Below are 27,905 nucleotides of genomic sequence, written 5' to 3' on the forward strand. Positions count from 1 at the left end.
GTTGAATCTTAGAAACATTAATAAATACACGTTATCATTTCTTTTATTTTAAACAGTGAGGTTAAAACTTAAAAACATAAAGGTAACTTACATTTTTAATCATCTGTATTATAAAATCAGGGTGAGTGTAAACCCAACTTAAATCACATAATAAATACATTGTTATCATCTGTATTTTTAAAGCAACAGGTGAGTTAGACTTAAACATAACTATTACAGTTGTATCAGTTTCTTAAGTTTAGAAACAGGTTGACGCTTAACTTAAGAACATATATTAAATTTACATTTTTCATTTCTTTATTTAAAAAATCCAGGTGAGTTGTGGTTAAGGCTTGATCACAACATAATTTAAATAACAGCTATCGATTCTTTATTTAAAACAGGTGAGCTAACTCTTCAAACTGATAAATACTAATATTCATTTAGTCGATCTTATTAAACAGGCGTGGAAGTTAACTTAAACAATTCTAATAAATGTTTTACCATTTAGATTTCTCCCGAGGAACTTTGGCTTTTTTTATATCACGAGTATACCAATTACAGGTAAAGTCTACAAACCCAGCTTCATGTGGTGAAAGGCTGTTTTAATACTTTATTAGTATACTTGGTCAAGTGGTCTGAATGCAGCAGCTCTGCAAAAATTGGCTACCTTTGCTAAACAGCTTGATGATGATCAGGATTTTGGTTCCAAAAACCTCTTCTATTTGGTTTCACTTCTAGCTTCTTTGCTATATTCATTGTTCACATCATATGAAGTGTTGCACCAGTCTTAGTTTTAGAATTTACTGGATAGCATTTCCAAACCTAGTTTTTTTTTTTTTTTTTTGTTTTACTATTTCCAATACTATTCTACATACCTCCTTCCTACACTCTTTCTAACTCATTCTACTCAGTGTACGTATCACAGTCCAACCTCTTAAATGTGTCGATTTATCCCCGTTACGTTATGGATTATTTGCTACAAGTTTTTCATTTATTTTATAGTTTAAAGATCTGGTATTGATGCCTATATTATTACTATAATATTTTTAAAACGTAAACAGATAACACAATAAACAGATTTTTGATTCAATTAAATTGGTAGATGTGTGAACAATATATGTAACCAACAGAACATTTCAATAATAATATACTTGTTAATGGTGGATAAAGTATGTAAGGTTGATTGTGTCTAAATAACCTCAATCTCATTTTTTTCTGTTGCTAGTTATACATACATACTGATACCAATATATCTATTGTTTGCTGATGCATTGAGCTCTACTTATTGCCAATAAACAAAGTACATCTGATCCTTACAGGCATGTCAGTTGTTTTTGCAGGTATATCCTCAAAACCAATGTGTGTTTTGTCCTGCTGGTGGTGCTAGAGGAAAGTCAGGAGATCACAAAAGTAATTGCAATTCATTCTGAGGAGGTCATGACTGTCTGAACTAAATTTCCTGACAATTAATCCAATAATTGTTGATATTTCACTCAAAACCATAAAAGTCAACCTGCTGTGTCGTTAGATCAAAAGTCAGGGACTCACCAGTCAATATCACTCCAAGATTACTACCACAAAAACACACATAAACACTGGTATTATACAAAAACATATTTATTATGACAGTATTAGTATATTATACAAATACGACTGCCCACTGTATAAAAATACAAAATCTTGATGTGTTTCGGGCATAAAAAATCATCTGACAAACCAAACTATCATTGATTAACTCTACTGTGTGTGTAGTCAGTTGAATGTAGCCCTGCGGTCTTATGTTTTATTGTTGAATGCTGCTCTCCAATCCTACGATATACAACAGGAGGTTCATTGCAGGTGAGACGGTTCAAAACTCAGAATGAAAAAGAATCCAACAGTAACTCAACTGTAGAAAAAACAGGTGTAACAAAGGCCTGCTAATAGGTATAATGGCACAGTTAAAATGGTAAGAAAAAAGTTAGTTTATCGTCACATTTACACCTCATATAAATGTCAGACCTTTTTTATTTATCTGTGTGTAAGTTCCTGTTGAATTCTTTTAAAGATACCAGTTGCTCTTTTTTAAAAAAACCTTTCAGGTCCTTGATAAAACTGACCATGTCAAACCATCTAAAAACTACAAAACTGTATGTACATGTAAGAATACAATGAATGTAAAATACAAAAAATAAAATAAAATTGAACTTCAGCTTGCCCAGTGACTGCCAATCGAACGCAATCCTCATTGCATTAAAGTCATTGTACAGCTGCCCTCACATAGATAGAAAATGATTGCAAGCAGTGGAAGATAAAGCTCAACGTGAAGGTTCATTAGTTACAACACATCATGCGACTATCCCTGCCCATGTCAGAGCCTCACTGCCGGTTTCACACAGTCAGACTCTGACTCCTCGCAGAAGGACTGGGCTCCAGTGAGGTGACGTGAAGCAGCAGGTCAAAGCAGGTTTAACTCCTCTCTTTGACTCAAGCCTCAACAGAAACACATGTGGAAATATAAAAAGAATGTATGGAGAAAAAATACACGCTATACTAATGTCTTAAAACATGCTTTTTTAATGCTTTTTATAATATAAAAATGAGATAAAGAAAAAAAAAGCTTATAGAAGTGGTTGTGTATCAGCAGTGAAGCTATGGTGTGTGTGACCCACTCTGTTTTTCTACAGCGGATCACGATTGTTGGAAATGATTGATCACAATTTTCAGTGTAAAAAAAAATCCCTGAAGGTTGCTGTTGTCCTTTTAAATTCTTAAAAAGTTTTTTGTTTTTCTTAGTGTAAATGGGATTAACCCAATCTTTATGTTACTAATTGCTAGAACATGTATTGTATAATGCTTCCTAATTACACATTTAAAGTCTACTTTACTGAAAATTACACAGCGTGTAGATATCTTTGCTCATGTTTCATAATTAACTAATCACTTTTTTTGTGTTGATGAGCAGAGTTCATCGTCTATATTTAATCACATCAGTACAACTTACAAATTGATATGGTGTAGCTGATTAATGATCCTTTACGTCTTCATTACTAGCTCAGTGGACGGTGGGCAGATATTTAAGCCTCTGCTTTGTTCTTTGAGTGATCAGCGTGAGCCAAGCTCTCCTCATGCTCGTCCTCCTCTTCAGGAACCTGGAAAACATGCAATCCAAATTATTATGTCTGCATCATAATGAAGCATACCTAAATGAGACATGACTGTGTGTGTTATGAACATTAAATAATTATTGCTGTATATGCTGAACCACCTGGGCGGAGTTTACCAGCAGAGGATACAACAAAGAGTATCAGAGTGCTTTTTTCTATCAATGGAAGTCTGAAAAGTCTTGATTATAATCATGTAGTGAACCACAACCATCTAATATAATCCCCAAACCACTAATTTAATAACCTGAAAAAGTATTGTACTGCTGCGTCTATCACTTGTGATACTTTATAATATTTATGAGTAATGGGGATTCCTTACCTCCCAGTAAATAGAGTCATCGAAGCAGTTCTTGTCTGGAGGCTGTCCCCAGAACGGCAACTTCATTATTAAACCTTGAAGAAGAAAATGAATTGTTTGATCAGTCAGGTGTTGTCCCTTTATGTTAAATCATAAGAACGAAGGCCTTTCCCATCGACTGACAAACCCCCGTGCTTACACGTGTAACTGTCATGTGTCACATTTATAGTCTAATTTTTCACCTCCACCCACCTGTAACAGCACCTCCAACCAGAGCGAACCCGAGGGATGAAGCCAAGGCAGCAGCTTGCATGGCAGCATTACCTCTGAAGAGGAGGATGAAGAGGAGGAGGAGGAGGAGGAAAGGGGGAAGACAGGAAGGTAAGAATTGACATGTAACTGAAACATTAAAATTACTTCAAAGATACAAAATCGTTATGTGTGTATATATATATATTGTTTGTGTATTTGTGTACATGTATATGTAAGATTTTTGGTTAGCAAAATGGGCCTTACCCCTCTTTTTTCCCCAAAGCCACAGCCACAATACCAGCCAACCCGCCCAGGATGCCTGGCATGCCGTGCAGATTGTGGACTCCGCAGGTATCCTGGATTCCCAGGTTGGCTGCCAGGATGGGCTACAGAGGAGAGAAAAAAGGCTTCATGTTGCAGTCAAAATGAGTGTCTTTTTAAAAGGTGAAGTAGGTATTTTGATTTAAAAAATGGGCAAGCGCCTTCATATCGCCAAAATACATACGATTCCATCTATATAATGATATTTTGCAACTAATTTTCACCATTGGTTGGTCTCCAGATCATTTACTCAATTAAATTTGGTGTAGAAAATGCTCATCTCAGCTTTCAAGAGCCCAAAGTGATGTTTTCAAATATCTTGTCCTGTATGACCAACAGTCCAAAACCCAAAGATACTCATTATCATCAAAGAAGAGTAAAAAAAAAAAAAGATATATTCACATTTGAGAAGCTGGAACAATTTATTAAAGTTTTGCTTTAAAAATACTTTATTAATCTATCTCTTAACGTACTAGTCAATTTATTGACTTATCATTTACACCATACATTTTAAAAACTTAAAATAATGAATGTGCTTTTTTCATTTTGCAATCTTTGCTTTAACTTTCGACTCACACTCAGGAACTTGAAGCCCAGAGTAGAGATGATACCAGCCACAAATCCAATCAACATTGCCCCAAATGGCCCAATGTTCATGTCGGCACATGTTCCCACAGCAACGCCACCAGCCAAGGTGGCGTTCTGGATGTGCACCTGTAGAAATATGAAAACAAGTATATTACTTAATTAGTTTTAAAAGAAATTCTTAATAGTGTAATTGTGGATATTAAAAGAAAGTTATCCGACCATGTCCAGTTTTCCTTTGTGCTCCACGAGGCTTGAGATGGCATAGGCAGAGAGCACGCAGGCAGCCAGGGAGAGGTAGGTGTTGATCACAGCTGTGAGTTGAGTGACACCCGGTTCAGCGATGGCCGAGTTAAAACTGGGCCAGAACATCCACAAGAAGACGGTTCCTGTAGAAGAGAGTCATGAAGACATTTATGTATCAATTCATCTTGAAAGTCTCATTCATATCACATCACACTGCAGGTGAGATATAGATTTAAGAATCTAAGAGGTCCTCAATCACTGTATCCGCCGCAAGGTTATTTGTCTCCACTAGGTGGCACCAACCAAATACATGCAGGAGGCCATTGATGAACCATGCAGGGTTAAATAAAACATATTCCTTCTGTAAACACTGTATACTTTTAAAGTTTAACGCTCTTACCAATCATAGCAAACAGATCGGAGTGATAAACAGATCCGTCGTTCTCATGTCCGTTTCTTAAACTTGGTCGGTAAAGTACTCGAGCCACTGCCAGGCCAAAGTAGGCTCCGTAGGCGTGGATGATCATGGATGCTCCAACATCATTAGCCTGGGAAAGAAAAGGTGATGCAGACCCAAAACAGAACAATCACATCAATCCATGTTTTAAAAAGTAGAGTTCACACAATGTTCCTGCTCATGTAGTTCATCAACTCGTGAATGTGTCATTTTGTACTTACTTTGAGGACATTGGCCACCAAATGTTCATTGATGGAGAAGATGGTGATCTCCAGTATGGTCATGATGAGGAGCTGCACTGGGCTGGTTTTACCCAGAACAGCCCCGAAAGAGATCAGCACTGTGGCTGTGCTGAAGTCTGCATTAATCATTCTGCAGGAGAGAATTATAGGATGATAAAGAGGCAGAACACAAGAAGCCACATTGACTCAGCAGCAGCCAACAGGAAGAGTCTTTGGTTTATTGAGCTGCTACTAAGTGGAGGATGTATATATTTATATTTATATATTATAACTGCATAAATGTTAATTAGTTGGTGACTGATTGACAAAACATGCAAGAAAAGACATTCGTACTTGAAGATGTCGATTTTGATCTTGCCATGGTCCATGTGCCAGAAGCCCTGCATGAGGAGGCCCCACTGCAGGCCGAAGGCAGCCAGGAGTAAGTTGACGCCCACGCTGCTGAACCCGTATCTCTTCAGGAAGGTCATCAGGAACCCGAAGCCGATGAAGATCATGACGTGGACATCCTGAAACACTGGAGGAATGAGAAGGGAGGTCAGTTCTGCTGCTGATTCCATGACAGGGCCCTGCTTTGTTGGGAGAGTCCCACTTTAGCCTCGGCTAAATGTGGAATTTACTTCAATTAGAAATTAGCCATTTGCTACGACTCCACTGTTCACTGTGGTATTTTTTGGACTTTGTAGTTTAAAGGATTTCACAGGAGTCGTTTCAATTCCACAGGGGCTGTATTGTCAGCCGTGACCTGTTAAATGGAAAAGCAATTCAATAAAACTATGAATGGAATTCTGGGAAAATGCTCCCGCTGTTCCCATTGAGTTTGTGACCATGTGCTGTTTCTATTAAGTGCAAATGGTCTTAATAAGTTTAAACTTATGAAGTCTCTGGGGGAGGGTGGAGGGGACTTTTAGCACACCCTTATCTATTAGTCTCAGTCGGACAAAGACAGCAGGGTTTTGGAATTTGCTAGGATGTTTAATTATCCTTTTAGCCTCACTCCACTGGCTGCCTATTTACATGCAAGTTAAAACTGATGAATTGGAGTTCTGGGGAAAATGGCCTCCCGCGTTTCCATTGAGTTTGCTGACCATGTGCTTGGTTCGTCTATTAAGTGCAACATGGTTCTTAATAAGTTGTTGAAAGACTTATGAGATCTCTGGGAGGTGGTGGAGGGGACTTTTTAGCAGCACCCTGCTATTCTATTTAGTTTCTCAGTTCCGGCAAAGACAGGCAGGGTTTTGGAATTTTGCTAGATGTTGAAATTTATCCGCAGCCTCACTCCACTGGCGTTGGCCTATTCGAAATGGGCATCCATTCTTGTAAAATTCTTTATTTGCTTTAAATCGCTGAGATGGTCTTGCCGCGCCGCCCCTCCTCTGCTGAGGCTTCTACACCGCCCCCTAGTGATACCCTCCGGCTCTTCTCAGGGTAGATGATCAGGGCTGCCTCCTGAGTTGCCTAAACTAAGCGAAGCTCAGGGAGGGGACCGTGCCTTTGCTGTGGTCTGGCTCCCTAAATCTATGGCAATGCATCTGCCCTCTGGCCACATTAATATTTATCAGGCCTTGCTTTCTTCTGTCTGTTTTTAAATCCCTTCTTAAACAACCCAATCCTTCTCTCTGTGGGGCTTTGGACACTGTCAGTAAGATGTCGACTTATTTAACTTGGATTTTGAATTTTTCTCGTATTTTTGATTGCCTTTTTTATTGGCTGCTATTATTTTTCTCATGTTTTTTTATGTCTTTCATTATTGGTTGTATTTAATATGTAATTTTTTGCCACCTTCAGTGAGCCTTGTTATTGTCTTCTATTTGATGGCTGTTTTATTTATTCTCCTTGTTACAGCCACTTTGGTCAACTTTTGGTTGTTTTTTAAAGTGCCTAACAATAAAGTTGGATTGGATTGGATTACATGATGTTTGATCAGCAGTAACGACGATGTAAAAACATCAAGCTCTTTACGTGGAGATACTCTGTAAATCTGGGCTAAGGCTTGGTAATTGTGGGGGAATTTTTTTCCGTAGAACTGGGCGACCCGCTCCCCCAGGAGTCATCATCATGACAGGAAGTGGGACTCCTGTTTCTCAAAAGCCTTCAAGCTTGATATGATGAGTCCCTCATGTGGAAAACAAATCAAGGTGGACGTGTGCGCAGGCTGAGGAACAATGCACTTAATTTCCTCAGTCCGTAATGAGTGTGAACGTAGCCACTATTGTCTAGACAGGACACAATTACTTTTATCTTTGAAATAGCCGGTATTTACTGCAATCTTAAAGGAATAGTTTGACATTTTTAAAAAAATTGCACCTATTCTTTTTGTTTTGAGCGATCCAAACCACTCTCAGGTCTGTGCAGGAATATAAACCTACCACAAACACATGGTCAGCTTTGCTCAGCCCAACAGGGGGAAACAGCTAAACTGCTAACCAGAAAAAAAAAAAAAAACGCCTCTTAATCTTACTAATTAACACATTATATCTCATTTGTTTAATTTCTGTAATTTCTGCAATTTCTTGTAATCATCATAAGGTTGCCAGGCAACATGTGGAGACTACATAAAGTCACTGCACCGAGCCAGAAAATAGTCTGGCATATAACCCCCCCACATAAAACCACAACATGTTTCTTTTACAGTTTTGTACCGATTAAACAAACAAGCTATAACGTGCTACTTTGTGAGCCTTAGAGGTTTTGGTAAGTGGATGTTGTTATGGAGACAGGCTAGCTGTTTCCAGTCTTTGTGTTAAGCTAAGCTAACTAGCTGCTGGCTGTAGCTACATTTACCGTACAGACAAGAACAGAATATCGATCTTCTCATTTAATTTTGTAATAGTGTATTTCACAAAAAGCTGTACATAGTATGTCTTAATCCCATACATGATATGAGGAAAACAAGTATGCATGCAACATTTTTATGTATCAAACAATCTGCCTGCTTCAGGATACATTTCCACACAGCAGGCACTAAACTGTGACAGCTGTAGACAGACTAATGAGGGAGTAAACTATATTTAAATATGTCCCTTGGTAAAAAGTGAGTAATGACAAATGTCTGCATCTACTTTTTTGATGCAGAATCTGAACATGCTACAATTTGAATACTGTATAATAGTTTCTAGACATGCTCTTATAGGGTTCTTAATCATTAACTAATCTGCTAGCAAATCCAGAAATGTTGTTTAATCTCATAAAAGCCCAGCAATAATTGAGAGTTGGGAGCAAATTTATTGTGGGCATTACGTGTCAGACCACTTCCGCGATGGATTTTACAAGAGCGAACAGTTGATAACGAACAATTTGCGTTGATGGGTCATCTTTAAATACCCTGATGTGTACCTATTTACTGCTACATAACATGTGGTCAGCATTTTTTGCATTCAGCACTGAGCGCTGATATCTGCAGCAGCAAGTCGAGCTGTAAATATTTGATTTGGCTAATATCCATGGAGCTGTTTTTGAAGAAAACCTGTTTGCCTTCAGCTTGCACTTTGACCCTCCCTCCCATTCACAGCTGGGTGATTCAGACTTGCTTCCCTTGTATTTGGGGCTTCTAGTGAACAGTAGTTTGAGGATGGAGAGGAGGTAAAGTTGGAAAGCAGCTGCAGTGACTGGCACCACGCCCAGATGTTAGGTAATCTTCTGAAGAACTGGGTGAGCCAAGAGGAGCGAGGGAACTGTAGTGCAGGAGTGATGCAACCAGTGCAAAAAGATAAATTATTATTTCATTTTTTAAAATGCTGGATTAGCAACTGTCATTGCCCCTCGTTTTCATTCTGCATTAAGATAAAACCAGAATTTATTTTGGTCATTTGCATCATTTTATAATTGATATAATTTGCTCCAGAATAGCTTTTTCTTGCTCCAGTCCACATTTCTCGGCATAGTGGTCTTCTTTTGGGCCTAATCACAGATGTCTGGAATGCGTTGGTTAGTAGATCTCACTGCACGCAACCGCAAGCCTTCACGTTATGCAATTGCATTTGAAATGGTAATGGCTATAGCTCTTTCTGCATAATTAAAATACTTTATGTGCCTGTTTGATATTTCTATCTTCAAATATGTCCCTTAACATCTTATATATTTTTATTTTTGGTCTTTAAAAACCTAGTGTGATTAAAAAAGGAAAGAAAAAAGCAAAGTAATGCTAGAAATATAAACCATATTTCTAGACAATGTTTTATCTAAAAAAACATCCATATGAAGTGTAAGATATGCTTAGCCTTAACGCTGAGCTAATCTCTGTGGGCCACACCTGCCCCACCCAGTCATGAGCAGACATTCATATAGGAAAACAGCAGTTTATAGTTGCACCCTGTCTACAATGCAGCTGCAATAAAAAGACTGCTTTTAAATGCTACACAAAATCAAAAAAACAGCATTTTCTTGCCCCATCTACCATCTGTCGTTGTTATTTAGTTTTGAAACATTAATTAAAATCACATGTGACCTCCACTGTAAGAGACCTGACACTTTTCTCTGCAGGATCCTCAGCTGTATGCGTATGAATAGACTTTGTGACGGATGAGAATGCGACCCCATGACTCCTCTTATTGCATTCAGCAGACCTGCTTTGGAAACAGCATCCAAATTCTTCTATTTCTGTTTGCAGGTAATTGGAAAATGACATCCTTAAAATCGATTTCACATTATTCCAATGAAGGTGGGCTTTTTCAGTTCACTAAACAATTCAAAGTTCGAGACTAGAACCTCAGAGAACCAAAACTTGGAAATGTGGAAGATTTGTTGATTTATTAGTTTTAAAATATAGATCATCATTTCAGTCAGGACATTGCCCCTGTTAGGTGTCACAAAGCTTTGCTGGATATTTTTAACTCTGTTTTAATGTGAATTTTTTCCATTTAACAAGAATGTTAACCTCAAAGCTACAGCAAAGGTAGTCTGCCAGAGCCATTAAATAAAAACTCCAAAAATGGTCTAGTGACCAAACACAGAGGCATCCAGGAGCAAAGCATCCCTCAGCAACCAATCCCAGGTACACTTACTGGGGTAAAGTTCCGTGGGTGATTTTTCATGGTGAGTCTCATTCGAGTGTGTGTCGTGCCCGTGACCTTTCCCGTCATCATAGTCCGCAAACACGCCAAAAAGGATGATGGTGATAATCTCCAAAACCAAGGCCAAGATGGGGAACTTAAACCTCATGTTGGTGGAGTAGGCAGGCATCCTGAGATCAACTCTGGTTATCTTTCACAGTCTGACACACACACGCACTCACTAACTCTGTCTGCCTATCCCTCCCTATCTGTCTTTTTTAGGGGTTGTGGTGTGTGAGGGGAGGGAAGAAAGTGGTGTCTGGTTTTAAACTGATGCAGGTTTCGTGGTGACCAATAACAGTGCAGGAGACTGGGGCCTGGGTGGTGAACACCCCCCTCGTGCACTTTGCTCGCGGGGATGGGTTTCCTCTCTGGACTTCGGAGGGGACAAAGCAAAACACAAACGTAATGACATTCAGCCAGTGAGCGGACATGGGAGAAATACTTAATGACTGCTCCTTCCTACTCATTTTTCACTGTCAAAGTTATGTTTGTTGACTTGTTTACATAACTTTAATGTTTGGACTGATGCATTTCTTTCAAGTCTTACTTTACAAGAAGAAGAACATTCTTTAAACATTTAAATAAAAACATGTCTCCATAAAGATATAGATATAGTTGCTAATCACAACTCAAGAAAAGATAAAGAAGCTTTCATACAGTTACTTTTTTTTGCAAAAGATTCCTCTTTTATCCGCTCTACTGAACACTGTTCCTCTTTCTCAGTGCAGATGAACTTAAACACTGTTCCCTTGATATTAAATGATTTTCCAGTTTCTTGACTCATGCACCTGTCACTTCATATACATTAAAGGTAGCAACTCTATATATAAGACTAAATTTAATGTTTTAAGTTTGTATACAGTTAAAAAGTACAAAAGTATGATCAGTAAAATTGACATTAAAGTATCAAAAGTACTTTGTTATGGTGAAGTCACAGGTGGTGCAAGGAAGGTAGCGTACGAGTACAGTGGATAGGACCCAAATGCAGACGACTGTTGCAGTTTAATGATTTAGTAATTGCAAAAATAGGTACACATATGAAGTAAGTGAGGCAGTCAAGGAAAGCAGTCCCAGACAGTATCCAAAAGGGATCAGACAAGAATCTAAAGTTCAATAAAACAGGCAGGTTTCAGGTTTTCAGATTCAAAGAGATGCTTGAAAGCAAACACATGTTAAATCAACAATCCTGCAGAGAACAATGGAAGTTGACCAGTAAATGGTTGATGGCTGATGACCAAGGGAATGAGATGCAAGTAAGGAGTGGGTGGAGTAGGCAGGTTAGTGCAGGGCTGATGAGTGACAACAGGTGTGTAGATGGGTGTGGCAACTAGGTGATGGGAAAAGGAGGAAAGGTCTGAGGGCATCTGGTGGACAGCTCGAGGATGGCAGGTGTGGGGAGTTAGAGGAAAGTATGTAGCCTGTGGGAAGTGAGCAACGGCTCGAGAGCAATGCAGAAGGCTGAGGGTGAGAGTGTGGCTGAAGAGAGGGACTGAGGAACAGATCGGGACTATAAGCGCAGTTATAACTGGTTAATCTATCTATAATCATTGTGGTGTCTGTGAAGTCACTACTGTTTTTGCACACAAATGAAGGACAAAAAACCAAAAGAAACCAACTAAGTAGTAACAGTAAGAAGACCCAGGGGTCAGAGGTCGTCAAGAGGGTTCCAGGGGATTTCTAGCAAAAAGGGGAAACATTTATTTTAACTATAATCCTACTCATATGTAACACAATGACATATTGTATGTTTAATGGGTTTCATACACTTTATGTGATAAAACAATCTTATCAGATAGGGGGGAAATATATCATAAAATTGAGGTCTGTGGTCTAATTTGTGTCTGTTTGAGAAATATTGAGGACCACTGATATACAACACAAAGAATATGCAGGTACAGTGTAATAAGAAGACAAAATGTACATTTGTATGTTCAAACAATAATTTTATATAGACGTGGAGCAGGTTTAGCTGGACAACAGGCAGTGAGTCTCTGCCCAAAACATATCAGGATAACTTTAACTGTCAAATAAATGTGGGTAAAATATCAATAATTAATAAATATAATCATAAAATTGCAACTACAAGTATTTCAAAATTGTGACAAATTTCATTAATTTCAGCTTTCCACCACTGAATCCAGGCAGGGAAGATGTGGCCTCTTTGAAGCTCTTTTTAGTTGTCTCATGTTGCTTTGACAAACATTGCACATTGTCACTCTACCCATGACCGACCCATGACCCCCTACAGACAGTGTATGTAACCATGATCAGGTTACCTCATACTTCAAGTTCTTTTTTACCATCAACTGTTACACAACTACATGCCTGTGCTACATTTCCCACTGGAAACTATCCAAGCTGGCTCCTTCGGTCTGGGCCTGCAGGTTCTGATCCAGTAAGTGGCTCCCACAGTGAGCGCGGCGACAATCTGAGGGCCTCTTACCAAATTACCTCAGGCCAGAGGTCCTTCATTATAGGCCAAAAGCTTTATGAATGAGCAGAGTAGTTAATCACTGCCAGCAACACATCTTTATTTGTCCTGGAGCGGAGCGCGGTGAGGACTTTTCCCAGACCCTTTGGGAAATTACTACCAAATGTTGACAGATATCAAAAAGTTTGATAGAACTAATCTGCTTGTGCTGACTCCTTGTTCAATCACTGGGCACCTACACAGTTTTACTTTAATATTTGGCAGAGGCTGTTTCAACAGGCGGAGCTGTGGTTAGTTCACACACAACTGAGCTAACTGGCAAAGTTGAACAGCATGGGGAGGATTTGTGGTCCAATTGCCACAGTCAATCATTCATGACGGTAACAGACACTCCCTCACATTACTGTAGCTTTCTCTTTTTAAAGCTCTTTATTGTTTTTCTGTCTATTAATTACAAAACAAACCGTGGCTGTTTGACTCCTCCCATGTAAGCTAACTTAGTATTTTTGCCCCCAGACTAGCTCTAACCCTGAGAAATGTTTGTGTAATAGTGAAACTCCAGTCTGCAAGTAACCCATTATTATGTCTACAGTTTTCCGGAGGATCAACTTTTCTCAGCTCAGCTGTAATGTGTCAGCATTTTGACAGCGAACATGAGAACTGTTTATGTAGTCAGGACTGTTCAATAACAGTAAACACTGCTGAGTCTCACATTTCGCAGAGGGGTGTCCCAGAGGTACCAGTGTGCTTAGGTTGTTAACATATGTTCTCTAACCTCTAACAGGCATGATCCAGTGTCTCGATCAGACATTGAGACCGATAGACTGATGATGGTAACATCCTACAATCTCCTCACTGTCAGTAGATTGATAAGACTCATGTGTTCCAGTTAGTATAACAGAGACTGTTTGAACTGAATAGAGCAGAAACTTAATTAGTATCATTGGTAACACCTGTGTTTGCCCTATTTTGTGTCAAAATGGCTGCTGTGAAAAAGGTCTATGTCATACTGTTTCTTTAAAGGCTCAGACACACCAGCATTTAAAGATGCTAATCTTTTTTTAAAAATTTCAATGGAATTTGTGGATTCATTGTAAATCTATACAATTTTTCATGCATCAAGCTCAACTTTAGTTTACTATTGTATATGCGTTTATGTTTATAGTAAGTCATGTTGTTTTTCCTTCCTCTTTAATTACCCACTTAATGAATGAAATGAAGAGGCTGAGAGAGGTATGCGCTAGGATATTCCCGGCTTGCTAGCGTGTAAGTGGTTGGCTTGCAGCTGTGCAGGAACTAGCCATGTGAATAGTCTGAATAAATGCTTGCACTGATTGACTCTTCACTGAACCTGTGATGTTATTGTGATGGTATTACGTCAAATTCTGGCTCTTTCTCTGTGTTGTAATAAGCTTTGCCAGTCTCAAAGGGAATAATTTGGTGCTTTCGTCAAACAAACCCTATTATTGCCGCTGGAAATAAATGTGTTGGTTTGTTTAGAATCTCGCAGAATCGGAAAAAGTTTCAACATTAAAGCAACAAAGCGCAAAAAAAAAAAAAACACCAAAGCTAAACAGCTAAATCCTTTATCAGCTCAAAGCACTTGTAATCTAGCCTCCCTGTGAACTTCACATTCCAGGAAAACCATTAGGCAATTTATCTCCGCTCACTCACAACCCCACCGTAAAGCGAAGATTTGTATAAAGTAAACAAGCCATCAGGCCCAAATGTGCTCCATCCTTTGTCTCGGATCCCCCATGTGCCGTTATGCAACATACATGACTACATAGACGTTGATGTTGAAACCAGACCTACTGTACAGTTGATCCTCTATTCGCTCGGTCCATCTGTCACAGACAGGAGTCTCGCTGTAATGGCAAGACAACTCGGTGAGTGTAAGGGATCAAAGAGCCAAAGGAATTGGATGATAGATGACTACTTTAGTTCGCTGTAGTTTTCTGCGTCAGGACATTCCTGGACAGGCGCTGTCATATGCAAAGGTCAAACTGAGGTTTAAAGATTCATTGCCTCATGTATACTTCTAGTTATTGCCTTTTGATGAAACTCCCCACATCCAGGAAGTCCTTTCATCAGAGCAGATACTGTCTGTGGAAAAGTCAGTTTTCATGATGGGAAAAGTTTAATTTATTTATTGAAAAACTCATTCAATTGATAGAAAGGTTCCATCCACTGACACCTGAAGCAGTCATTCATTTAAGTCTATCATATTTCTCAGTACACTGACTCTTATCTCTTGTGTGTGTGTGTGTGTGTNNGTGTGTGTGGGGGGGGGGGTGATCACCATGTTGCAGCTGACATGTTTGTATGGACATTCCTCCATGTGGTTTGTTCAGCTCTTTCTCATGCAAAGGTCAACTCCACATGCATCGTTACTGGATGCCCCAAAGTATTAACTTCTTATCACTTGTAATGAGGACTAGTATGTCCTCATAAGGATTCCTCCTTTCACACTGCATGATACAGACCTCTGCACTCGTGTGAAGCTACATCCATGCCTCTTGTTGGATACCCGGGAGATCAACACAGCATTCCTCAGTTTGGAGGATTCCTCCTTATGGAGATATGTATATAGCTGATTGGAAACATAAGCCCAGTGGTGTGACAGACAAAAGCCAGGTCCTTTCTCCTCATTAATCAGAACTGTAAAGCAGTTTTGTTGGGTGGGGTAACTAAATAACATCACATACAGCTTAGTACATGAATGTACGTGAGCTCTGCAGAGCTTTGCATGAGAAATATCTTCAATAATCCAGCCTGATTTATGAGGCCTGATAAATAAAGGGAGGAGGGTTCCTTGGAGTGAGGCTGTGGAGATACTTTGAAGTCTTTTGTGAAGCCTGCGCATCCACTGGGAAATTTCTGTTTCTGTTTTCAATCTGTTGCAGGTTAAGAGTGGCACTGCAGGTTTGTCCTGCCTGTAGACCTCACAATGCCAGGAGCTGGAAGTTAAAAATACTGCATGTGTGAATAAAACGTACCATGTATCTGTAAAAGTACCTGGTGTCTCTGGAGATGTAGCTGTGAGTTCGTAGGCAAATGTCCAATTTCTAAGGGTTTTAATAATAAGGGAGCTAATATAACTTCCTGGATCATATCTCCATCATAACCTCAGTGAAAACAAATGACCACTTCGCTTAAAATTGTTCATGTAATTAAAGCTTATTTTTAAGAGATTTCATTTTAAAAGCAGGGTACATCCACGGGTAATATCTAATTGTTTAACAGGGATTAAAGTGTGGAAATAGCAATAACAAAATGACCTCTGTAACAATGCAGTAACACACATAAAAAGAGACTTGAGTCCATGAATCTTTGTGCTGACACACCTACCCCACAGATCACAGCATCAGCACTCAGCCAATCATATTAATGGTTCCAACTCACTACACATTTAGCTTTTATTTTAAAATAAGAGTGCACTGTTATTCAAGCAGGATTAACAAATTAATCCTTAAACTGCTTTCAAAGACCCAAATTAGCTGGATGAGAATAATAAACAGATTATTTTGGCCTGATAAAAGCATGTTAGCCTGAATTAGCCAAGTCACAATTAAAGAAAAGGACCTTGGTCAATGACTAGAAGAACATAGTTAAAAATACTGTATGCATGTCACAATCACAGAGGAGATAAAGGTCCAGTGTTTAACTCAAGGACACTTTAACAGGTGTGAACCAGTCCGCTCTCCCTGGGATCTAACAGACACTGTAAATATGGCAGTTATGAAACAGCTACTGTCCCCGCTGTAGAGAGTCAGTCGCTCCAGTGCCTGATAGATCAGGAGATCAATTCTTCTCTCGAGCATTTCATCTGAGAAATGAGCGAGGAATCTTTTGTAAAATGAATACATATGTTGGTATGAGACATGGATGGGATTGTATTCATATGTGCGTTGCATATTTCACATTTCCAGCTGAAGAATTCTTGTCATCTTTGAACCAGCAGGTGTTTTACTGAAGGGTGTTGAAGCTCCTGTGGAGACAAATGTAAAGAGTAAATATTCCTAAGAAACATGTGCTGCTTATTTTTTGTGTAAAGGCTTGAGCTGTTTGCTTTGAGTCCATGTTGTCTTATCCTGTTCATCATTATCGTTATGCACAACTGCAGCCTTTTAAGCCTGGTGTAATGTGACAGCAGTAGCAGGGGTCAGTATGCTTGGGTCAAAGTAGAAGTAGTCCACTTCAGACGCTCAGTGGGTGACTGTTGTTGAAAGGATCTTCGTATTTCAGAGGAGACCAGATCAGAAGACCAGCACTAAAGAGAATGTTTGAGTTGTGCCCAATACAGATGGCATTTTAATTAATATTTGAGTATTAAATATATTATTGAGAACTCAAGTGCTAAAAGGATCTGAAATGAACATCCAAATGAAAACGTGGGTTGTGTTCAGGTTAGCCTGATGCAACCTTTCTACGCAGACTTTAGAGATTCGCCGAGATGGTAGCTTCTACACCGGCTCAACAAATGCTATCAGCTCGTGGAAACCTTCTCTTTCCACAAAGCTTAACGGGAACATATCTCCAGTCACCATTTCTGTGATGATCTGGTTAATCTTCTGCGTCCTGGTGGCATCATAACAGTGCGTGCTTAAAATGCTAGCAAATAAGGTGATGAGAAATTGCCTGTTATCTGTCTTCTCTGTTTTCTCCTTGTGCTTAGTGCAAATGGTTGATCATCAAACTGTAGTTGTTCTATGATACATACTTCCTAGTTTCAGTTATATTAAGTATTAAGCCTGGTCTGCCTGTAACTTTAGGTGGAGTGATGTGTGACTGAGGACTGAGAATGTGAGTACTCTCTACTTTGGACAAATACCGACGTCCAAATTGAGTACTCAATTACACTATACCCATCCCATCGCTAAAAATAATGTCCTGGCCCCAGTGGTGGAAATGCCTCCAAAGTTATCTGGCCCCTCGGGAGGAAATGTAGCTTTTGGTACCACAAGATTTCTTTTACCACTGTAGATGTTTTCAGTGAGGTCCTCCACATTTAATGCCTAACACCCCTGATGCACCACGGTGGTGCGAACTGGAATGCAAAGGACGACGAGCGCATGAACACTCCTTCTTTCCATCCCGAGGCATTACTCTCACCACACCCCCTCTGAACGTACCCCACCCCTCGTTTCCTGTGACGGGGGCCGAGAGGAACAGTTGTACACCCTGATAAGCCCGCTCGGAGGGAAGCCTATGCAGGCGGGTAATCAGCATTTTAGATGTTAGCAATCAAGAACAATCACAAGCTCTCATCATGTTTATGTTGCGGTGGCCCTTTATGCTATTTAAGTGAAGGGTAATTATATAGCATCAAATAGTGTTTCACAACACAGGGTTAAGAGGGCACACATCTGGGAGGCTTCAGGTGAGCTGGAAAGAAATTACGGCAACAAGCAGAGGCGAAATGGGAACCTTTAAGACGTGAATGAATTGTCAAATAAGGTGTAGATGAGACAAATACCTTTCTGTCAGTCAAAGACTGCATCTTCATAACAAGAACATTCCCTCTTACACCAGCACCTATGCACTTAAAAGGCTTCGCACACAACTGCAGATGCTGATAGGCAACGCTGTTTGAAGATGGCTGAGAGCACTCGAATGCTTAACAGGTGTGCAGGAGGATTTATTGCCATGCCTATCATGTTACCATAGGATGTGCAACAGGCATCAGTCAAAGCAGAGTGCAGACAGAGGAGCGTGAGTACAGTATGAACGCTGTGGGATCAAAACCACATGTGCAAAACGTGATACAGAGAAATTGCAGTTATGTTTTTTTTTTTTTCGTGACAGCAGGAAGATGTACAGTAACTGAACCTCTGTGGCATGTTCATGCTTATTAAAAAGGTTACTACTTTAAATCCTAGAAGGTTAAAGATTTGAATAAGCTCAACTTATAGCGGTGAGGCACACAGTTTGCTTGCAGTGGTATGAATTAATTAATTTGAACATGCATAAAATATGGGCATTTCCGACTGATTAAGACTGGTAATTAGAATTACATCATATTAGCATTAGCCGGTTTCCTATGTAAGTTTGGATCCATGAAGACCTATTAAGTCTACATTTCAACCCATGCTTACTGTTTGAAGCTAAAGTGTGCAGTCTATTTAGGGCGGTGGGGTTAGTTTGGTTACAGTGTCGTGGGACTCCTATTTGTGCACACAGAGATAAATCTTTGCTTTACTTTGTAGTTTCCTCAATTACAAAGATAACACAAGCAAGTTGTGGTCCCAGGCCACTGCAAGTATGAAATGTATAATAACACTCTAAATTGTAATTCTGACATTTCTTCTGGTGGAGAAAGTGGCAAGAAACGCATTCAGCCAGAGATGACGTGCGACAGGTCAAGAGCTAGACTTGAACTCTTAATGTTACTGCGAAGCTACATTTTCCTTTTCAGTTTTAAATGTCAAGCTAAATGTATGCATAGCAGAGTGACAGCATGAGTGGAGATGAGTTAAAAGAGGCATAATAGCACCTCTGTTGTTTTCTTTGCTTTTGATTTCCCACAGTCTTTATCCTTACACTTTTAAATCCACCAAGCCTGAAAGGAATTGCTGTCATGTTATTGTTGGATTGAAGCCTTTGATAGCGCGCTCTGCAGCTTCCTCTGTAGTACATCCTGATGTCATGTATGCCTTTCAAACACTGAGCCTCCCTGCAGTGATGTTGTAATTGCTTTATCTAGTGCGGGCTTCTTTTAAATGACGCCTAATTGAGGGCCCTTCGCCGCACCCTTTCCTCATGTGGCTCCACACGGCAATCAACCTGCCACATTATCACCACATCTTAATAAAAACTAAAATGATTGGGCCACAACCCAGGACTTCCTATAGAAATAGGAAAATGGAGGAGGGGGTGGGGATGAGGGCGAAAAGCAATCGAAAACAAACATCCTGACTCAAACAACATGGGGAGTGGGCTCTCAATACACAGGATGTACAGAGATTGGGGGTTTGAGGCATGTCGGTGAAGTAGAAAAGGGAGGAAAAAAGAGAAAATGACTTGTCACGCAAACAACAGAGCAAAAAGACCACACTACTGGGAGGAGCTTTATGTATATGTTATAATTAATGAGTCTTGTTAAACGTACAGTACGTTTACACACTGAAAAAATGTTTGGCATCCAGTAGAAGCAAACAACCTTCATGCAAGTTTCAGCTGTTTATTCAAATATTGATTTAAAACAACGGACTGATTATATCAAAGAATGTCCAGCTGCCACATGAAGCAGCTTTTGTATGACGATCCAGCTGTTTAAATGTTTCCCCACATGTTAGTTATTATAGGAGGTTAATTACATAAGGGCTGCACAGAAGTACAGTATACAGTGCGTTTACTGTATATGGGAGACCATCTGTTTGTTCTCTCCTCTTAAAGCCTCTTCTCGTGACAGCTTGAGCCAAATCAGTGATAGAAACACCATCTATTTGGAAAGACATGGTTAACTTCACATGTTACATGCTGTGTTTGGGTTGTACAAACAGCTTGATGTAATAATATTTGCAATTTTCTTAGAAGGTATTCATTTGTATATGATCGTGTGCATGCAATGCTGGTTTGAGTTCACTTTTAAGGTCACTACATAGGGAGGCATATTTAAACTTTTATCTAAAAACAATTTTCAGTTATTATGGGAAAGTTTTAAAGTATTACAGCCTCGATAATTATTACGGAAAATATCTACAGCTCCAGAATGGAAAGATTAGGTTCAGTGCAATGGCAGTGATAGCATCGGTCTATGCTCAGTAGATTAAAAGGCACTTTGGAAGATGGGATTGCCCCATGGAACCTTTTTGGACTGAAAATGGATTGAAAGTGCTCGTAAAACCTTTTTCTTTATCATTGACTGGATCTCCCACTTTGGTATGTGCCCTTTATACAGTGTTTGCTCATTTTCTATGTTTGGGAGTAATGCTTATTCTAGTGACCAGTTTGCAAACTACAGGGGAGCCGGCTCTTAATAAGGCAAGACCTCCCCTGAAAACATGATTTAACTAATTTTGGGGGTATATTAATATTATCATATATCAGATGTGCTGACATAAAGCAAATAGGCCGACATGATTGCTGCTACGAATGTGTCTTTGCAACTCGCCCCCCCCTCCAAAAAGAAGTGAGCTTCCCCATAAGCCACAGTATAGCTCACACAGCTTGTGATGCTAAAATGATGTCAAGATCTTAACTGAATCAAAACTGATCTGCTTATCAGTTCAGACTGATTCTTTTTAAGTTAATGAGTGAACCCTGAATGTAAAATATACCTTTATTATGTCCATATTGAATGATTCCAAGTCTTGATTTAGGTCCAAAGCCAAAGTTCAGCGGCTGCAGTGACTTATGTCCTGTACTTTAGCTGCTACTGGCTGCTAATTGGGCTAATTTTTTATTTCCATGTGTCCTCTTTAATCTGTTGATCGCTTCCATTAAATAACTCAAAACAATAAAACAAAGTACCACAACGCAGTCTGAGCACATTAAAAAAAACACCTGAGACATGAATGACAGGAACTTAAATTACTTGAGGCCACCCACGGCCTTTATAATACAATACAACAACACACACCCCTGTTGCTTGGAGGAGCAAACACAAATCAAAACATGGCTCGTACAGTAGTAGTGGTCGACCGATCTGGGTTTTTTTAATGGCCGATGGCGGTATTTAGAGCGGGAGAGTGGGGTGACCGATGGCATATATAATGTCAGTATCAAAACAAAAAACAAGTCGTGTATAATTTCATTATTCCACAGTTATCTTAGCCAGCGTACTCTTTACTCCATGTAGCAAGGTGTAAAGTAAGGATGCGGAGGCTGGGGTTGGCGGATGGGCGTGTTGGGCGTCCAACTTTTATCTTAAATTTATGTTTCCCTGGGATTTGATGTCCTTGTCTGGCCGTAGGGTTTGAATATTTGATCAAAGATAATCCAAAACTTCAGTAATTTAGGGCGAACCAACCCTTCCTAATTACATACATTCATTTACAGAGAACAATGAGAATACCTCACATGTCTGCAGTAAAATAAGTGGTAACAGCTGTAGTCGCTTATAACAGAGCCATAAATTAAAAGATTATCACAACACTTACTAACAACTTGTTTATCAAGCTCGGTGCTCTCTGTTGTATATAACTGTGAAGAATTCAGTGGTGAGCAGAGACCTTAGATTATGCAACTATGTATATAATTAAAGACTATGAATCTCTCCACAGCTCAGTCGTTTATATTCCCTATGAAAGTTTGGCCTCTCGCACTGAAAATATATATTGTCTCCTTCAGCCAGATGCAGATGTAGAAAATAATACAAAACATATAAGCAGTTCCTCCAGATAAATGAATTTTCTCATTTGAATAATAAAGTCTAGATAAATGCTCGAATCCACAGAATCTTTGTCACTTTTCTTGCTGTTGTAGCTCCAGGCAGGTGACATCGTCCGTCGTATCGTAAAATGTAATCTGGGATTTAGCATTAAGACAGAATTGCAATTGGACAATAATAATGAAAAACACGAACTGTGATGTTGTGTAACATTTACTTACGTTATAATTTAACGGCCGGCTGTGGCTTCTTTAAAAGACATTTAAATAATTGAATTAATATCATAAACTAGTCGACTATAAGACAATCTTTAGGCTCTAGTAATAACACAGATTAAAATGTATAAATAGACAAGATAAACTTGTTAAAACGTCTGCAGCTGTCACGGTTACAACAAACTTTGTAAGGACTTAACATTCTAACTTAGTGAGGGATTTTTAAGTAGCTGCTGCAACCCAAACTTCTATCCTGACCTTCCTTCTCTCACGTCACACAACTGCTGTAGCAGGAATGCATCGGCTGCCGCTGAAATAATGAACCGTGAGCGATTGACCCTTGCATGACCAAGCCATTCCTGAGTGAAGCTTATGGATTTGGTCCCTGCATCTGTCTGACACCGGCTAATGGCAAACAGATTTACCAGGATGAGAAAGAGGAATGTTCTCCGCGTCTTCTGTGTAAATGTCAGGCCCGGCAAACGTCTGTGTCAGATTACTGTGGCAGCAGCGATAAGCAGATGTAAAGACCCGTGGGGCTTATTTATTATTGAGGCCAAGAGTGGAAAAATAGCTAGAGAACTGCAGTGAGAACAGCGCTCTGGAGAAAATAACGCGCTCTCATGCAATATTTGTCAGGGCGTTAGGCCTCCCCTGTGTTATAATACACCGGGGCAGATGCACAGTTCATGAATTTTTCCCAGACATCAATTTTCAAGAATTTCATACAGAAATATATTTCAGGAAATATGCAGTATGAATGCTGACAAGGGACTTTGCATAAGGCACCGAAGCTAACCTTTGAAAGAAATGTATTCTGAGCTTAGTAAAAGATGTGGTTGCCTTGAAGTTAAAACCTACAGGGGTGTAACAGTATATCATGGCACAATATGTTGTGATACAAAAAGGCAGCCTCTGTTGGCATGGTAATGATAATAATGACCAAAAGAGAGCCTTATCCTGTATTCACATAATCATATTATTATAAAAAATCTTTCACATTCACTTTACTACAAGTATTCTTGTAGTAGTCTGTGGGATATAAACTAACATACTTATCGTCCTTCTAGTCTTCTGACCATTGAAAGCGCTTTATAACCCATATTCATACAGTGAATTAACTCATATACACATTCATATACCAATGCACAGTATCAGGGTTCAGTACCTTGCTCAAGGATACTTCGACATGCAACAGGAGGAACCGGGGATCGAACTGCAAACCTTCTGAATAGCAGGCCCACCTTATCTACTGAACCACAAATCAGTTCAGAATCTAAATGCTGATATTTCACCCAGCAAACAATTTTCGTTCAGTCTCAATATGATGATTCCTGAAACCTTCCAACTCATTATAAACACTGTAAATACTGTAAAGTGCACACAAAAGCTGTTTTGTAACATCTATATAACTCGAGCTCTCTCAGTAACTGAAATATGATTACTATGTTCTAACACTGAGGTTCAGGCTCTTACAGGATGTCTTCGTTGCCCCCGGCGTCAAAAGGTAACAGGACCTCTTTCATCCCATCTGCTATTGCACTTAATAACACGCATATATCACTCGTACGCTGCTGCCCAAGTTCATTTCTGCCAACTGCAGTTTGCACATGGAGTATTTAGTACTCTGCAGCTGGTACTGTGGTAGTGTAGTATATAGTGTAACCTTCTGTTGCTGCACTGCAGGTCAGTGCTGGTTTGTTGTCGTGTTGTTTTCTTCTCCCTGCGTAGTTTGGTGGGCTGTCACCACCATTGGGCGTCTGCCATGTGTGGACTATTTCTGTGGCTTGCTTTTTTATTGTGTATGTTCCCTTTTTATGTGCTATGTTTATGTCCACATTGCAAAAATAAATAAACACATACACGATTTACATTCTGGTGCTGAAAAATAGATTGAGACATTATGTAAATCTGACTCCCAAAAGGAATCTTTTGTTTGCATTTATTAAATACCAGAGTGAAAGTGAAGATGTTTGTATTTTCACTTTATCATCATGAAGAAATTCATGTTTGGACGTTTTTATCTTCTGTTTAGTTTTATGTAGATACAGGTAGATATAGATCTGCTTGTAGAAAAGCTGCTTTACTAAGTGTGTTACTGGAAAAGCTGTTAAACCTTTATAAATAAAACATAATAATTGGTATGACAGCTTCTCTGCAAAGACTGCTGCAAAAGATTTGGAACAAAATCCATTGTTATTAACAACTTATTAAACATTTATTAATGGATTACTAATATTCATAACATCATTGTAACCTAATAAATATGATAGATACCAGCCAAAGAGATCTTTAACAACCTGGCAACCCAAAATCTGATCTTTTTTCCCTCATGATCAACAATTTATAAGGCAGTTAACAGTGATGTATGTACTTTTTTTTAGCCTCTTGCCTTACACCTGATAACAGTGACACAGTCAATAACAGTCAATAACAGAATACAAAACAAACAAACACATAAACAAACAAAACTATAGTAGCGAGAGAGATAGAAAAAGATAGTAATAAATAAAACCATAAATTAAAAACCCAATCAACAAAAGATAGAAATAAATAAAATGTAATCAATGATGTTAGCAATTGAACAAACAGTTAAAAGTAAAAATATGATGAAGCCATTAGTTACAACCTTTGTAAATGCAACTTATCAGGAAGTGTAAAAACATAAAAAAAACCCCACTGTGTTCAGTTTCCTTCCAACTTTAGATTAAAAATATGAGAGTATTAATAAACCATGTGTTTGTAATTGCTTGTGTCATTACACCAAACAATCACATATTGAACTATTTCTTGAGCTCTTGAGTCCATTCTCACTCTTAATTTTATTGTTTTTCACAGTTGTGGTTGTGAATGAATGCTTAGCCATACATTGTGTTTGGGATACGCCTACACCCACTTTAACCATTTCCTCTACTACTGGCTTGGGACCCCTCTCCTAGTGTTTGTTTAATATACATTTGCTGGAGGACCATTGAGTGAGAACGGCTATCAAACAGGCAGCGTCTTGGAGAAAGAACAACACCCGTCTGCTAATGGCTGACGTGATCCAGGCCTGTTTTACTTAACTGGTTATTGCTGGGAGAGCTCAGTCTTTGGCCAGCGGTTGAACTCGTAGCTATCACGCTCACTCGTAAAATAAACTCACACTAAAAGGCACTAGAGGAAGAATAGGGCACACAAAAGCCCCATGCTGTGTTCCCAGCGCAAAGGTTATGAGATTTCCAGGACAATATAGGGAAGTATGTGGATACTACAGAGCCAGCTATCACACACAGATTAGAAATATAGTGTTTGCCATGACTAAAAGCCTCCTTTCTTCAGGCCTTTATCGATGAAAGTGATCTGTCAGTGTTTGGATGTGATGGAGGAGATCTGTTGTCAGCTGGGCTTTGAGTTTGAGTTTGTTCATGCAATGTTCTTGTGTTTGTGATGAAAGCTTAAGAGGCGAACTGAGGAGCCCGTTGGCAAGTTTTGTTGTGCCGCATCTCAAAAGCCCTCAATGAGAGGAAGGAAGCTGCACAACTACAGCGCTCTGCTTTCATTAGAGGGGCGTCTGAATGTTCCTGTATAGCACCCAGTGGACAGGAGCTCGCTTCGCACAGGTGGGGCGGCTGTATGAGGCACTGATCCAAAGCACTTATACTGGCAAATAAAATATTGTTAACACAAACCTATCATCCAGGAATTAGTTGCAAAATTTGCAATAAATTTCACAGATGCGTGACTCAAATGTTCCTTCCAATAGCCATGATCACAGCCCTGGATCTGAGCTATGTGAGGCCTGAATGACCCCAACAATCATTTTCTTTCAGTCTGAACCACAATGGAAGAGTTGACGGTACTAATACTACAAGCACTTAATATGAATACGACTCTAGTGTTACACAGGTATCCCACTACTATTATGATATCTTTCTTTAAGACTTTTCAAAATAAAGTGTTTAAGACTGAGCAACAAATACAATAAAATAAGGTGACCTAAATGTTTGAGAAGTGTGCTTGTGACCAGGAGGTTGTCAGTTCAATCCCGGACTGGCTGGATAACCTGGCAACCCAAAATTTTATAAATAAATAAAGACCAAGGTAAAGAATTTTAAAATAAAGAGAAGCTTATATTTTATGTTACATTACATAATCTTAAAATTAGATTTTTAATTAAAATGATAAGGTAAGAGGAAGAACTTGAGAGTATAGTAACTTTTGTCTCAAAGGCTTTTTGAGCAGGTTGACTCCCCCCATAAACCCTCCTGCTTTTTGTAATTTCCTTTAGTTGGCTCAGATCATATTCTTGCTTGTAATGAGCTGTTCTGTTTTATTTAAAGAGAACAAAGATGTGGTGGAGTCTGGATAAATATCTCCACATTTTCTCCATGTTTCATGTAAATCCACTAAATCAATCAAATATTAAGTAGGAAGTGAGGTTTTCCCTTTTGTGTCAGAAGAAGAACAAAACTCTTTCAACCACACCTGAACTGCTGTTTGCTTTATTTTAATGAAACCTGCTCAGTTAAACACTAATTTTCCAAACCAAACCTAGTGATACTTTGGTTCTTTCAGTCAATATCTGTGTCAGAGGTGTTTATACAAGGTAGGAGATGTGAATGAACAATGAGCACTTGATGGTTTAAACAATACAGAAACACTTGCAGGGTGAAACCTGATCCCATCCAGTTCTTTAGTTTAAAACCAACTCAGCTGTCATGGAGCATTTAATCTTGGTTTAAAGTCAGTTGAACACGATAGATCAAATACAGTTTGCTCCACTGAGCCTTGAGGTCTTTAGTCAGATTCAAATGGAGTGAGCTGTTTTTTTTTTTCAGAATCCGGTTTCTTATCCGAAGGGACCGCGATGTGGCACGATAAGAGCTCAGACTAAATGAGCTGTTCAGACTGGACAGACTGATGTAACTGATCTCCCTGCGTCTTCCTGCCTATGAAAATGTCACTGTGTGTTTTTGCCAACTTTCCCTCTTTCTCTTCTTTCTTTCTTTTCTTTTTTTCCCACACTTTTCTTTGCTAACACGATTTCATTAAAAGAAATAGCAGGGGAAATGTATCCCCTTCATTTGATTACTTTCTCTGTCACTGTCTGGTGGAGCTGTAGTACGCTGTGTTATATATTACACAATCTGCTGTTCAGGAAGACAAACTGACGCCAAAGTCATAAACATTTTCTGGCCCCGGGACTAACTGTTGAGGATCGCTGGTGGAGTTGATAAGCCCCACAGGATGGCACAGCCAGTCTTATCGAGGTCGGCCAAGGCAGAGGACCTTTGCTATCGCTGGACCAACTGACAGAGGAAAGACTCATCCCCTTATCTCCCCTCTGCTGGGGAATAACA

General features: G+C 39.3%; 1 protein-coding gene across 1 annotated transcript; it reads right to left on the reverse strand.

Annotated features, from left to right (window-relative positions):
• Positions 1-1,586: 1,586 nt before the first annotated feature.
• rhag (Rh associated glycoprotein) lies at positions 1,587-10,829 on the reverse strand. Its single transcript, XM_035678679.1, has 10 exons — positions 10,533-10,829; positions 5,863-6,046; positions 5,509-5,659; positions 5,231-5,378; positions 4,807-4,973; positions 4,576-4,713; positions 3,943-4,064; positions 3,679-3,752; positions 3,448-3,521; positions 1,587-3,113 (listed from the first exon to the last, which is right to left on the reverse strand). The coding sequence occupies exons 1-10, from the start codon at positions 10,708-10,710 to the stop codon at positions 3,039-3,041; spliced, it is 1,311 nt and encodes a 436-aa protein (XP_035534572.1). The 5' UTR covers positions 10,711-10,829; the 3' UTR covers positions 1,587-3,038.
• Between the last annotated feature and the right edge of the window lie 17,076 nt (positions 10,830-27,905).

Source organism: Morone saxatilis, unplaced genomic scaffold (assembly GCF_004916995.1).
Source record: "Morone saxatilis isolate NCDOM2014 unplaced genomic scaffold, NCSU_SB_2.0 Contig7, whole genome shotgun sequence".
Taxonomy (NCBI): Eukaryota; Metazoa; Chordata; class Actinopteri; family Moronidae; genus Morone; species Morone saxatilis.